Genomic DNA, 12587 nt, shown 5'->3' on the forward strand with positions numbered 1-12587 from the left:
ATCTTCATCGACGTCGACAATGCTTTAAATTTCACCTTTCAACAGGATTGTTTCTTCTTCTTCTTTTTTTTTTTTTTTTTCTTTTTAACAATGATGTTATAGTACTTAAAAAGTTTTTATTTGTGGGTTGCCCAATAGGATCAATTCCTTTTTAATTTGGATATCGTTATTTATTTATGGGTTTGCGTGCATCTTAAACCTATGAACTCTATATAATAATCCCAATTGAATTACATGGTTTGTGGTTTCTTAGTATGATAGGTGACATTGTATTTCTTTGTTAATAAGTTTTCATGGTGAATTAGGTCATCTTTTCTTTGAGAAGAAAATAAGAAAATTATAACATATAAGTCAAGACAAAATTTTAAATAAATAATGATTGTCAATGGGTGCCTTGCTGTGATCATATTTTATTGTTGATATAAGTTCATTCCAAAACCCACTTACACTAATAAAGGAAAGATGAAGAGAAGGATATGGAATATAGGAGAAGAAACTCTATCTATCTAGTGAATATTTTTTTATTTTTTTATTTTGATTCATTTTAATTTAATTAGTATTTAATTAATTTAAATTTACTTAATTAATGCCTAATTATCATGTACTTATCTATTTAACAAATATAAATATGAATTTGCATGATCACAATCTAAGCTAGCCTTAACACTTCCCATTTTCAGTTCAATACCTGAAATTTTATTTTTAAAATTTTAAAAAACAAAAATTAACATTGTTAGACAACATGTATAATTTTTAATTTCTTAAAAGAAAATATTAACATAAAAATAAATTAAACACGAAGAAGAGAATAAAACAACTTAAACGACATATCAAAGTGAAAGGTCTAAAGTTTTAATCCCTCTTAATTGATTTATATCATAATTGATATGTCTAAATTACCTTGTCAAGTAATTCAAAAGTTCTTATCTATCTTAATTAACTTATATCATAATTGATTCGTTTAAATTACCTTATCGAGTAATTCGGAAGAAGTTAATAAATAAATGTTTTTGCCTGAATGTTCATGAATTCTAAGTAGACCTAAAATCCAAAGCATTCTAATGTAATTAAATCAATTTGTTACCAGATTTGATGTAATTTAGTGAAATACTATTTAAACATTTAAGTTTGGTATTTTGATTGAAATTTTGTATTAATATCATATACATTTATATTAACATGATATAGAATATATATAAGATATTAATATAAAATATTATTACCAATATTAAATTTAAATATCTAAATAGCATTTTCGTTAATTTAGTTTGAAACTGGGTTTGATTTCCTAGCTATCATGGACAAAAATTGCTGAAACAATACAAAACTTAAAGCATTATCACTTAAGGGGGTGTTTGTTAACTAAGATAAGAGGGAAAAAAAGTCAGATATGGGAAGCATTCCGGATGTTTGATCTTTCCAACGTGTTTGTTAAGCTTATCTAGCCATTTCCGAAAAAGGCATCACATGACCTCTTATCTCCCCCTTTCAAGATAAATTTATCCGACCTCCCCCATCGGATAAATTTATCTGGCTCTTTCAAGATAAGCCTCAATTACTTATCTACCCCTCGTAAGATAGTTAATGCTATTTAATGCATTTTAAAGATTTAAATTTATTAAAAAACTTATTTATTTATCTCTTATAATTAATATTATTTAATATATTTTTAAATTATTATATGTTTTGACAATTTTTAAAATTTAAATGACATTATACATTTCATTAATTTTTGAAATTTAAATTTCTCTCTCTATATATATATTTTATTAACTAATATAATTCATTTCATCAATTTTTAAATTATTTTATTTAATTTTATATTTTATTATCTATTATGAAAATATGTTTTGGCTATTTTTAATTATGTAGGTGGAATTATTGTAATCCTAACAATTATTATTTATACTTTTCAACTCTTTTTAAATTTATTTTTGAACTTGAATTTAGAAAATAAAATATTATTTTTAATTTTAATCTTAATTTTTTTGACAATTCATATTAATCATAAAATACTATTTTAATCATAAATTTGGTAATAGGGATATTTTGGTAAAAAAACCTTTATCTTGGTGCTTATCATATGTATTAACAAACATGTGGAAAGAAAAAATACAGTTATCAATGGATTCTAAAAAATTTAACAAACAGTCTTATAGAAATCTTGGAATGTTTCCCGGCCTTATCTTGATCATTCCATATCTTGGTCCGGAAAGTATCCCAATCTTATCTTGATATCACCTTATCTTGCTCATTTTAACAAACGTCCCCTGAATAAACTCACATTGATCACCTGATTAAATTTATAAGGTTGTGAGTTTGGCCTTCTAACTCATCTCAACCAGGTTGAGTTGAGAGAGTAACCCTAAATTACTCACTAATCTAATGTTTAGTTGGACAGATGGAGAATAATGGAATGTAAATGAGATTTTCACAAAAGATCATTTGATTGTTACCAAGAAAAGAAATGACATGTTCGTTTAAAATGATAAAAATTATTTCTATTATACAAAAATAAGAGGTACTATTATATATACAATATTCTTATTTTTTTTAATTACATAATGTCATATATAAAAATTTGTTGTCATCAGTCATTCATTTGTTGAATTAATTTTATTTGAAACTTAAATATAATTTTATTTTTATATAGTGTTTTTACTTAAAATAATTTTTGAAGATATATTTGATAATTATATAATTTTTAGAATTAAATATCATTGTTATAAGATTTTTTATTTTTTATTTTTTTTGAATTACACTCAATTACTGAGATCATCCTACCCCTAGAGCTACACTGAAAAGGTAAATTTAGGGATATACTAAAATGATCAAGGTGGTAGACTTTAGCATCACTAATATCACTCCTAAAATCTTCTCTCAAAAAGAAATATTCTGTTTCTCCCATAACTCGAACCCATATTAAGAACCTCTAAACAAGCTTTCAGCCTAATTTTTATCACTTCGCTATATGCCCTGGGGCTAAAAATTTTTAATTTTGATAAGAGGTGATGTAGTAAAACAAGCTATCCGTACATAACCTAAGTAGACCGTGGACATCATTACTTTGCTTAACCACGCCCTTTTTGTTCATCGTTTCAGCTCTGCTTTCTGGAACAGAGCATTCGGGAACGCATACGAGAGAGAGAGAGAGAGAGAGAGAGAGAGAGAGATGTCGAAAACGCTGGTGCAGCCCATAGGGCAGAAGAGGCTGACGAACGTGGCGGTGGTTCGGCTGAAGAAGCACGGCGTCCGATTCGAGATCGCTTGCTACAAGAACAAGGTCCTTTCCTGGCGCTCCGGCGTGTAAGCTGCCCCCCCCTCTCTTCTCTATTTATTTGAATGTATTTTGCTCTTAACTCGCTCCAATAATCCAATTCGCTCGGCTGTTGGAAATTTTTCTGATCTTAGGGCACCGGAGGCGAACCAAAATGCCAAGTGTTTTTTATTTCACACGCCAATTGGAATGCGTGTATTGTAAAAATGATTAATTCCAGTCGTGTATTCTTCGTGTATTTGGTTCAAAGTGACGAAATTTCAGACTGTTGTGTCGCTCTGGTTCTACTTTCTTGTCTGTTGCTTAGTGGGGACTATAATCCTCTGCTCTATGTGCTTGAAATTTGTATTTCATCCTTGTAAATTCTTCCTAGAAGTAGCTTGGCATTTAAATAACGTTAAGTCTAAAAGAGTAGTGGTTTTAGATTTTAAAAACTTCTCCTGTTCTCTTCAAATATTTTTGAAATCATTTCAAAAGGGTGTGATTGAGTCAACTCACTCAGTAATCTCTAATCGCAGATATTTTATAAGAATACATGGAATAAATTTCTCCAATTGATTCTATTCAACCTGTATCGTTGTAAAAATTCCAAGTTTAATTGTGCCTTTTGAAATTGCAGTAATCGTGTTTTTGTCAGTCTACTCTTCCATCTTCTTCTTTTGGTGCCATAACTTGGATGGAATCATTCCATGTTTTTAGCAAATAAGATGAACTAGTTCAGTTGGCCCTCCTCTGATATTCAACTGGTGGCACTTTAACTTCCTATTCATTTCCTATTATTTTATCTTCTGAAATCATCTTCTAGCTTCCCTTTTTTTTTTCATTTATTGCCCCCCCCCCCCCCCCCTCTCTCTCTCTCTCTCTCTCAACATGCCTAACACTTCTGCCATGTAACAAAACTAGCCGTACAATATCCCATATACCTTTCTCCTTTCAAATTAGTTTGTATATTATATGTTTGCAACACTCGTCAACTTTTAATTGTGGCCATGTAAAAATAACGCTGGACATGGTTACTGTTACGCATCTAGAAATTTCCACTCCTACTATTTTCTCTGTCTATGTCACGAGAAAAACCTTCCCAGAGTTATTTTTAATTTTTTCTTGTTGCTATTTATTGCTTTTTGTTATTTTCACTACTGTAATTCCTAAGATAGTAGTTAATTTCCTTATTTTACTGCTGTAATTCCTAGAAGAAGATAGTTACTGCCATGTGCAAGGGGGTTAGAGAATCCCGAGTTTGTTAGGGGTGTAGGGCCCACCCTAGCAGGAGAATCTCTCCTCCCAGACATTGGTGTATATCCTCCTATTCGTACAAGGGGGAAATGCATTATGAAAAATATCAGAATTCTCACGGTTTCTCTCCTCTCTTCTCTGTTCTCACTCATTCTTCTCTTTCTCTCTGTTTCTACTCTCTATTTTGGGCGTTTGGGTCCTTCTAATTCATATCGGAATTGGGAGCAAGAGTGTTGTTAGGCTTAGGCCATGACAATCTTGGTATCAAAGCATCGGTTCTCGGCTGAAACTGCTAGATTGGTGCGATGGTGGAAGGGACCCGCATGAAGAATTTTGAGACAGTTGCAGCAAGACAGCTCAACTATGTCGGATTTTCAAGGTAGGATTGACCAATTGGAGATCCGAGGGGAAAGAAACCATGAGGCAATCATGGCAATAGATCGCAAGCTGAAAGGTTCACTAGAAGGAATGGAACAGAGATTGGAGGGGTCCATGGTGAGGTTTCGAGAAGACATGGGGGCGTAGATACAACAGTTTATGCTCATGTTTACTTGTCAAAACACGGTAAGAATGGCTCCTGACTTTCCTCCACGTGAAAGGGATGATCCCATACTGCCGAGAAATAGAATGAACAGGAGAGAAGGAACCTCAGAGATTGAGGTAGAGCCTAAGGAAGGATTGGAGGGATTTATGGGTAGAGAAAGGAAATGAGTAGCCTCGTGGCCATCCCCTGGGGTTTCATGCCCTGGATGGAGATACCGGCATTCGAAGGAGCTAAGCCTTGGTGGTGGTTAAGGAAATGCGAAAGGTTGTTCAATTGGCACAACATCCCCAGGGGGCAGAGGGTGTCGTTGGCCACTGCTTACTTCAATGAAGCAGTGGATGCCTGGTTTTTAGGGGTGCCTTAGTGTGAGGGAGGACTACACATTGGAAGAGTTCTCTGAAAAATTATGTGAGCGATTTGGGGAGAGGAGTATTGTAGATACGATAGAAGAGTTTAATAAGCTCAAGCAAACATGGAGCATTGAGGCTTATTTACAAAAGTTTGAAGAATTAAGGTCGTTCATGGTTTGCCACAACTCTCATTTATCAGAAGCTTACTTTGTGTCAAGCTTTCTGAGTGGCCTGAGTGAGGAGTTACGACCAATGGTCAAAATGATGAGACCAAGGATAGTGGAGCAAGCCTCTGAAAGTGCTCGATTACAAGAAATGTCCGTAGAGGCATTGATGAAGAAACAGAGGCAACAACAAAGAGGGGTGGCTCTGGGAACAAGCCCTGTTAGGGGAAAGAGTTACCATCGAGATGTAGCAAAAGGGAACCAAGGGGTGAGGTGTGTAGGTGGATCAAGCTCAGTTCCTTACGGGGAGCAATTAAGGGAGCAAAGGAGGTTGGCTAGCCTTTGCTTTCGATGTGGTGACAAGTACCATCCGGGGCACCCATGCAAGAGGCAAATTCTGCTATTGGAAGGGGATGAAGAGGAGACAGTGGGGAGGTTAGAGCAGAGGACAATGGAGAGATCTCCACACACACATTGAAGGGAGTAGCCAATAAAATGATCAAGGTGGAGGGGCAATTTAAGGGCAGCGATCTTATGATCTTAATAGACAGTGGGAGTACCCACAGCTTTCTTGATGAAAGCACAGCAAAGAGGTTGAAGTGTCAACTCATAGGGACTCCACCTTTGAGTGTGATATTGGCTAATGGCCAAAGGGTGTTGAGCAAATCAGCCTGCATGGCTTTTGTCGGGAGATGCAAGGAGAGAAATTTGAAACAGATCTGACACTACTACAGTTAGGTGGCTATGATGTGGTTTTGGGAGTGGATTGGATGAAAGGGGTTAGCCCCATCAGTTTTGATTTTAACCGGATGGAGATATCTTTTGAGAAAGAGGGAAGGAAGATGACTTTATCAGGAGAAAAAGAGATGGGAACATGCAAGATGACATTAGGGAAGAGATTACAGAGGGTAAGGGATAGTGGGGGCAGCTGGCACAACTCTTTTCAATTGTGGCAACTGAGGAGGTACGAGGAGAACTAGCATTGCAAGGGAGATCTACCTAACGGTTAGTGCACCCCAAGGGATGCCCGATCAGGTACATCACTTAAACCTCCTTAATGAATTGCTAGTCGAATACGAGGATCTTTTCATTGAACCCCAATCACTCCCTCCTACCCAAATGCATGACCACTCTATTAACTTAAAACCGCACACTAAGCTTGTTAACATCAAAACTTATCATTGCCCCCCAATCCAAAAGAATGAAATAGAGAAAATGGTGAGAGAAATGCTTCAACAATCCATCATTAGACCAAGCCAAAGTCCCTTTGCTTCCCCTGTCCTATTGTTTAAAAAGAAGGATGGAACATGGCGGTCTTGTGTGGATTACCGCCAATTGAATGCTATAACCATCAAAGATAAATTCCCTATTCCCTTGGTAGAAGATCTCTTGGATGATGAACTACACAAGGCCCAGTTCTTTTCTAAGCTTGACCTACGCTCGAGTTACCACCAAATTAGGATGAAACCTGAGGATATCCATAAAACAAGTTTTAGAACTCAGCATGGGCACTTTGAATTCTTGGTGATGCCATTTGGGCTCACCAATGTCCCAACCACTTTTCAATCTCTCATTAATAGAATTTTTTAGCCCTATCTTCGAAAGTTCATATTAGTATTCTTTGATGACATACTCATTTATAGCCCCTCTTTTGAACAACATCTACTCCACCTTAGAACTGTCCTTGACATCCTCAAATTCCACCAGTTTTTTTATTAAGAAATCTAAGTGTACATTTGGTCAAGGGTAAGTGGAATATTTGGGGCACATTATATCAAACGGAGGAGTGAGTACCGATCAGCCGAAAGGCAGGGGCCATGGTGTCCTGGCCAAGGCCAACTTCGATGAGAGCCTTAAGGAGATTTTTGGGGTTAACAAGATTTTACCTCCGATTTGTGAAGACTTATGGGGTAATTAGCAAACCCTTAACCGAATTATTGAAGAAAGTAAGTTTTAATTGGGGCCCAAGGGCAAAGGAGGCATTTGAGAATTTAAAGGGGGCCATGAGCAAGGTACCAGTTTTGGGACTTCCTATTTTGGGCATTTGGGTCCTTCTAATTCATATCGGAATTGGGAGGAAGAGTGTTGTCAGGCTTAGGCCATGACAGTCTATTTATAGTCAATAAAGTTCTAGGTATACCATCATGTTTTGTTTAATCTATCACTTTATTCTGAAGTGTCTCCCAACAATTATAATTACAAGTTTTCTTCTTTTCTAGTTTCATGAATTAAAACTATTATTCTATTTAACCTGTGACTTTTAGACTCTAATGTCCCATAATTCCAATTAAGAGTTCCTATTTTCTAGTTTCCTGAATTAAAACTATGCCTTCAACATGCAATAAACACCAGTGAAATCTTCTTAAGAACAAATATCATTTTTTTTTCGTCAATATAAAATTCAAAGTCATGAAATCTGAAAAATTAGATGAAGCAAGGGACATTAACCTTGGAACAACAATCCTTGGAAATTCTTTACACCTTTTACAGAGGAACCTTACTCCATCAGGCTGCGCTTTCTTTGTTCACTTCTTGCATGAATTGTAAAATCAATTATATTCAGTTGCTATTCTTAGGATTATTGCGATAGTGACATAAAAAGATTTCTTGATTAAAGTTAAAGAACTTCAGTTCATCTTATACCACATACAACTTGAAGAAAATAAGTTGACTTGTATGGCATGAAAAAAGACCTGGCAGAAAAAGACCTATCTAGTAATTTACCTGTTGACACTTATATCTCTCCTATAGTTTTTTATTCTGTAATCAGAATCAAATCATCCTTCATAGAGTAAATAGATTGAGTTGAGATTTGAGTAAGTCTACCTGGGTTTTCATCTCCATATCCAGACTACATAATGCAACAAATTAAGACATAATAATAGTATGCAGAGACATCAAAATATGATATCACAACTCATTTTGACAGAACATGTGAAAAACATATATTAAGTTTTACTTCTAAATTGAACATAACAGAAACATATGAGAACTGTATAATTTAAGAGTAGCATATATCTTACAACATGTATAACAGTTAAACAAAATCAGATTCCTCATCTAACCTATATGGAAACTGGAAAGACATTGAACTATTGACTAAATCAGATTGGTTACAGTTAAAAGTGCCATACCCAAGGTAAGCTATATGTTAAGACACTTAATATATTTTTACATTAAAATTTACCATTTTTATTCCATCATAAGCAGCTCCAACCACACAAATATATGTTCAGTTGAATGTTTCATTTATCTGTGGTTGAGGTTGCTCATGGTGGAAAAAAGGTTGTAAATGAGTTGTGATTATAATAATTTGATGTCCTATTGTGTCTTAATTTATTGCATTACATAGTCTGAACACTGGAGACAGTAAGCATCCAGCTAGGCTTATTCAAACCTCAACATAGTCTTCCTACTCTATGAATGATGATTAGATTCAGCTTAGTAATGAAAAACTATAGATGAGATATGAGAGTGCTGACAAGTAAATTGTTTGATAAGTCTTTTTTCATGGCATATAAATAACCATATTTTCTTCAACTTGTGTGTGGTATGAGATGAACTGACGTTCTTTAACTTTATTCAAGGAATGCTTTTGTGTCACTATGGCAACAATCCTAAGCATGGAAACCTAATACAATTAGTTTTACAATTCATGCAAGAAAGTATAGCAGATGGAGGAATGTTCTTCTGTAAAAAATGTGAAGATTTTCCTAGTATTGTTGTTCCAAAGTTAATGTCATTTATCTGATTTTAGATTTCATTATGTTAAAATCGTTTTCATCATTTTTAAGATAAAACAGAATCAGAATTTTACTGTTTTAAATTGAGAAAATAATTTTCTTGATTTTATTTCATCTGGAAGCTTTCTTATATAAAAACTCGTGCATTGCTTGCCCTGATTTCCCATGATATATGTTGTCTATTCATTGGTTTTGACCCATTCTATATACTTATAATTTTCTTGTCACAGTTCCACCATGGAAAGCGACACTTCTGATGGTTTGAGGAAGTTAGTTCAGTTCACTTCAGATTAGCTTGCTTATTTAATTGGTATACCCATTGTTCTATGGGCGTTAGTAGTAGTTTGCTCCAGATATTACAGGCATAGAATCTATAAACAGCTATTCAGTTTGTTTATGGAATGGATTTTGTTATGATTCAATTATTTTATTGGTCACTGTTATTATTTTCATGATGTCTATGGTTCATTAAGGATAGGCACTGATTATGGGCCCCCTTTCGGGCCATGACACTCCAACCCTAATTTGGTTAGAATAAGGTGCTGATGATGAGTTATTGTAGTTGTTAGTGTTTGGCTTTGTTTCTTCTTTCTTTTGTATTAGGTTTGTGCCATTTTGGCTTTTAGTTTGTTTAAGCGGTTGCCGTGCTTAATCCTCATGTAGGAGAACAAACACTTTTTTAGTTTTCAGAATTAACAATACCTACCATGGAGTTCAGGCAGTGAATTTGAGAAACAAAAGTCAGCATTTGCATCTTCTTTCATTATATTTTTCAATAACCTGATCTCCCCTTAATCTCTCTGTACTCTTGCTAGGCTGTATAAATGTTAAATTGCTAACATCTAAACATTCTGAAATAGAGAGAAGGATTTGGATGAAGTGTTGCAGTCGCACACTGTTTACTCAAATGTTTCCAAAGGGGTTCTTGCCAAGACAAAAGATTTGATGGCTGCTTTCGGGACTGATGATCAGACAAAAATATGCTTGGAGGTCAGTTAATAAGCATTATTACTTGAATTTGAAATATTTCATTCTGTGAAAGAGTAAGCTTTTTGATTTGCTTAGCCAAACTTAGTTTGTTGTAAAAGTGGTGGTTAACTGATGTAAATGCGGTCAGATTTTGGACAAAGGGGAACTGCAAGTTGCTGGAAAGGAAAGGGAATCTCAGTTATCAAGTCAGTTTCGAGATATTGCAACAATAGTTATGCAGAAAACTATTAATCCTGAGACTCAACACCCTTATACTATTAGCATGATTGAACGTCTAATGCATGAAATTCATTTTGCTGTTGATCCACATGGTAGCTCAAAAAAGCAGGTAAGTCTATTTGTTTTGCTTTAGGTTGGCAAGAGATTTGTGGTCTTCCAGGTTTCAGCTAATTTTCCTGCTCAGAATTGGTATGTATTGCTGTCAAACTCTTAGGCACATCAAATGGAACATGCAATTTCTTTTAATATAGGCATGCTTTACATTTTAAGCTCACTTTCTGCAAGTAGTTATTCCACTAGCAAGTTCTTATTTCTCAGTTAATTCTTGTTGGAATTCACTGCTTTGATTTGTTGTTTTTTGTCTACTTTATGATGTCATGCATCTTAAATGTTACAGTCATGCCTCTGTTACACTGCTGAAATGCAATTACTTTTCGGGAAATTGATGGACATTAAACAATACATACTTCAGCTAATTCTATGGCATTGCAGGCACTGGATGTTATCCGTGAGCTACAAAAGCACTTTCCTATAAAACGGTCTCCAATGAGACTACGATTAACAGTACCGGTACAAAAGCTTTCTTCTGTTATGGAGAAATTCAGTTTCTGGAATGCTAGTGTGGTTTCAAAGGATGAATCTGGAAGTCAGCTTTTCATTGTAAGTATAGAGACATGAACCCATAATAGCAGCATCAATTTTTATGCCAGGATTAAAGTAGTTTTTGGCTTCTTGCTTCCTTGGTCATTCAAGTTTTGATACAAGGTTACTTGATTTTCATCTGACAAATTCAACAAAGTGATACTTCCCTTGTTCCCCTTAACATGGTATGTACAAAAAATGGGGTAGAGTAAGCTTAATAATGCTGGTGCTTGGCATGAGTATGCTTATGAATCGGAAGAAAGAAGACCGAACTTCTTTGGTCAATTATTTGTTTAGTATATCAGTTGATATTTATTGATTTGTTCCTACCTGGTTGGCTGAACTAGTGAATCTATTCAACCATGGCTACAACATGTGTTTCCTATATCTGCACTAGTCGGTTGTTCTGTTTGATACTATGTTTGGTTTTTTTAATTGCATAATCTCTCATAGGCAAATTCTTTAGTGCATAAAGCAGACCATAAATATTTATCATAACGTTATATGCAGATTTGACTATCCACGTTAATTGTTCCTGAACATTCATGTTGTGCAGATATTCGAAATGGAGCCAGGTTTTTTCCGGGACTGTGATGCCTTGGTGAGGAATCTGCAGGGCAGGCTGGAAATTCTCGCAGTTTCTGTACATTTTAAAGGGGATACGAATGTGGATCATTATGATGATCATGAGGATGTGCCAGGAAGCCTACCCGGGGAAAGCTCGGATTCTGTGGCCCAACTAAGCGCAAGAATTCAGGAACATAAGATCTCTGGCACAAGCGAAAGTGCCAAGGGAGAGGGAGAGCAAAAGAAGTGCAGCACATGCAATGCCCTTGTGCCGGGGGGAACGACGCAGTTCAAAGAGCACTGTTTAAGTGATTGGCATAAGAATAACGTTAGGCGCAAGGCTCATAAACTCCCTGCACTGACTGCAGAAGAATACATGGTCGACATGGACAGGGGTGGCTCCAAAGCAGATTTGAAAGAGTACTCGTTCTGAGTGAGATTTTTGGCCTTGCTCTTTTTCCCTTTTTTCTTGGTGGGTTAAGTTTCACTACTTGCTATGCACATGGATGTGACTGTGAGCCTAATGGTAACATTATCTGGTAAAACGTTTAGCTTCACTAGGCTTCTTGTCAGGCACCTTGTTACTTTCAAGATCTAAAACTTTGATGTATGTGTGTCTTTTAAGTTTCATTCTTCTTAAACAGATGGGAAAATTATATTGTTATGTAATTTTTGTGTACAGACTGTCTCCCATACTATTCTTCTATGTAACATTGTTGTTTGGATGTCCTCGAAAGGAGAATCTTCTGACTTTTTCTCAGTTTCTTATCAAATATTGATCTTTTTGCGTTTCTCAAACTTAAACAGACTCTTTAATTCTAATAATAACTGGAGGCAAAACTGTCACCCTTTTGT

The 12587-nt window shown here is 35.2% G+C and overlaps 1 protein-coding gene across 1 annotated transcript; it reads left to right on the forward strand.

The window, feature by feature from the left end:
* Nucleotides 1-3106: 3106 nt before the first annotated feature.
* LOC127808116 (uncharacterized) lies at nt 3107-12492 on the forward strand. Its single transcript, XM_052346494.1, has 5 exons — nt 3107-3306; nt 10175-10304; nt 10432-10632; nt 11016-11183; nt 11722-12492. The coding sequence occupies exons 1-5, from the start codon at nt 3173-3175 to the stop codon at nt 12163-12165; spliced, it is 1077 nt and encodes a 358-aa protein (XP_052202454.1). The 5' UTR covers nt 3107-3172; the 3' UTR covers nt 12166-12492.
* The last annotated feature ends 95 nt before the right edge of the window (nt 12493-12587 follow it).

This window comes from Diospyros lotus, chromosome 8, assembly GCF_014633365.1.
Source record: "Diospyros lotus cultivar Yz01 chromosome 8, ASM1463336v1, whole genome shotgun sequence".
Lineage (NCBI taxonomy): Eukaryota > Viridiplantae > Streptophyta > Magnoliopsida > Ericales > Ebenaceae > Diospyros > Diospyros lotus.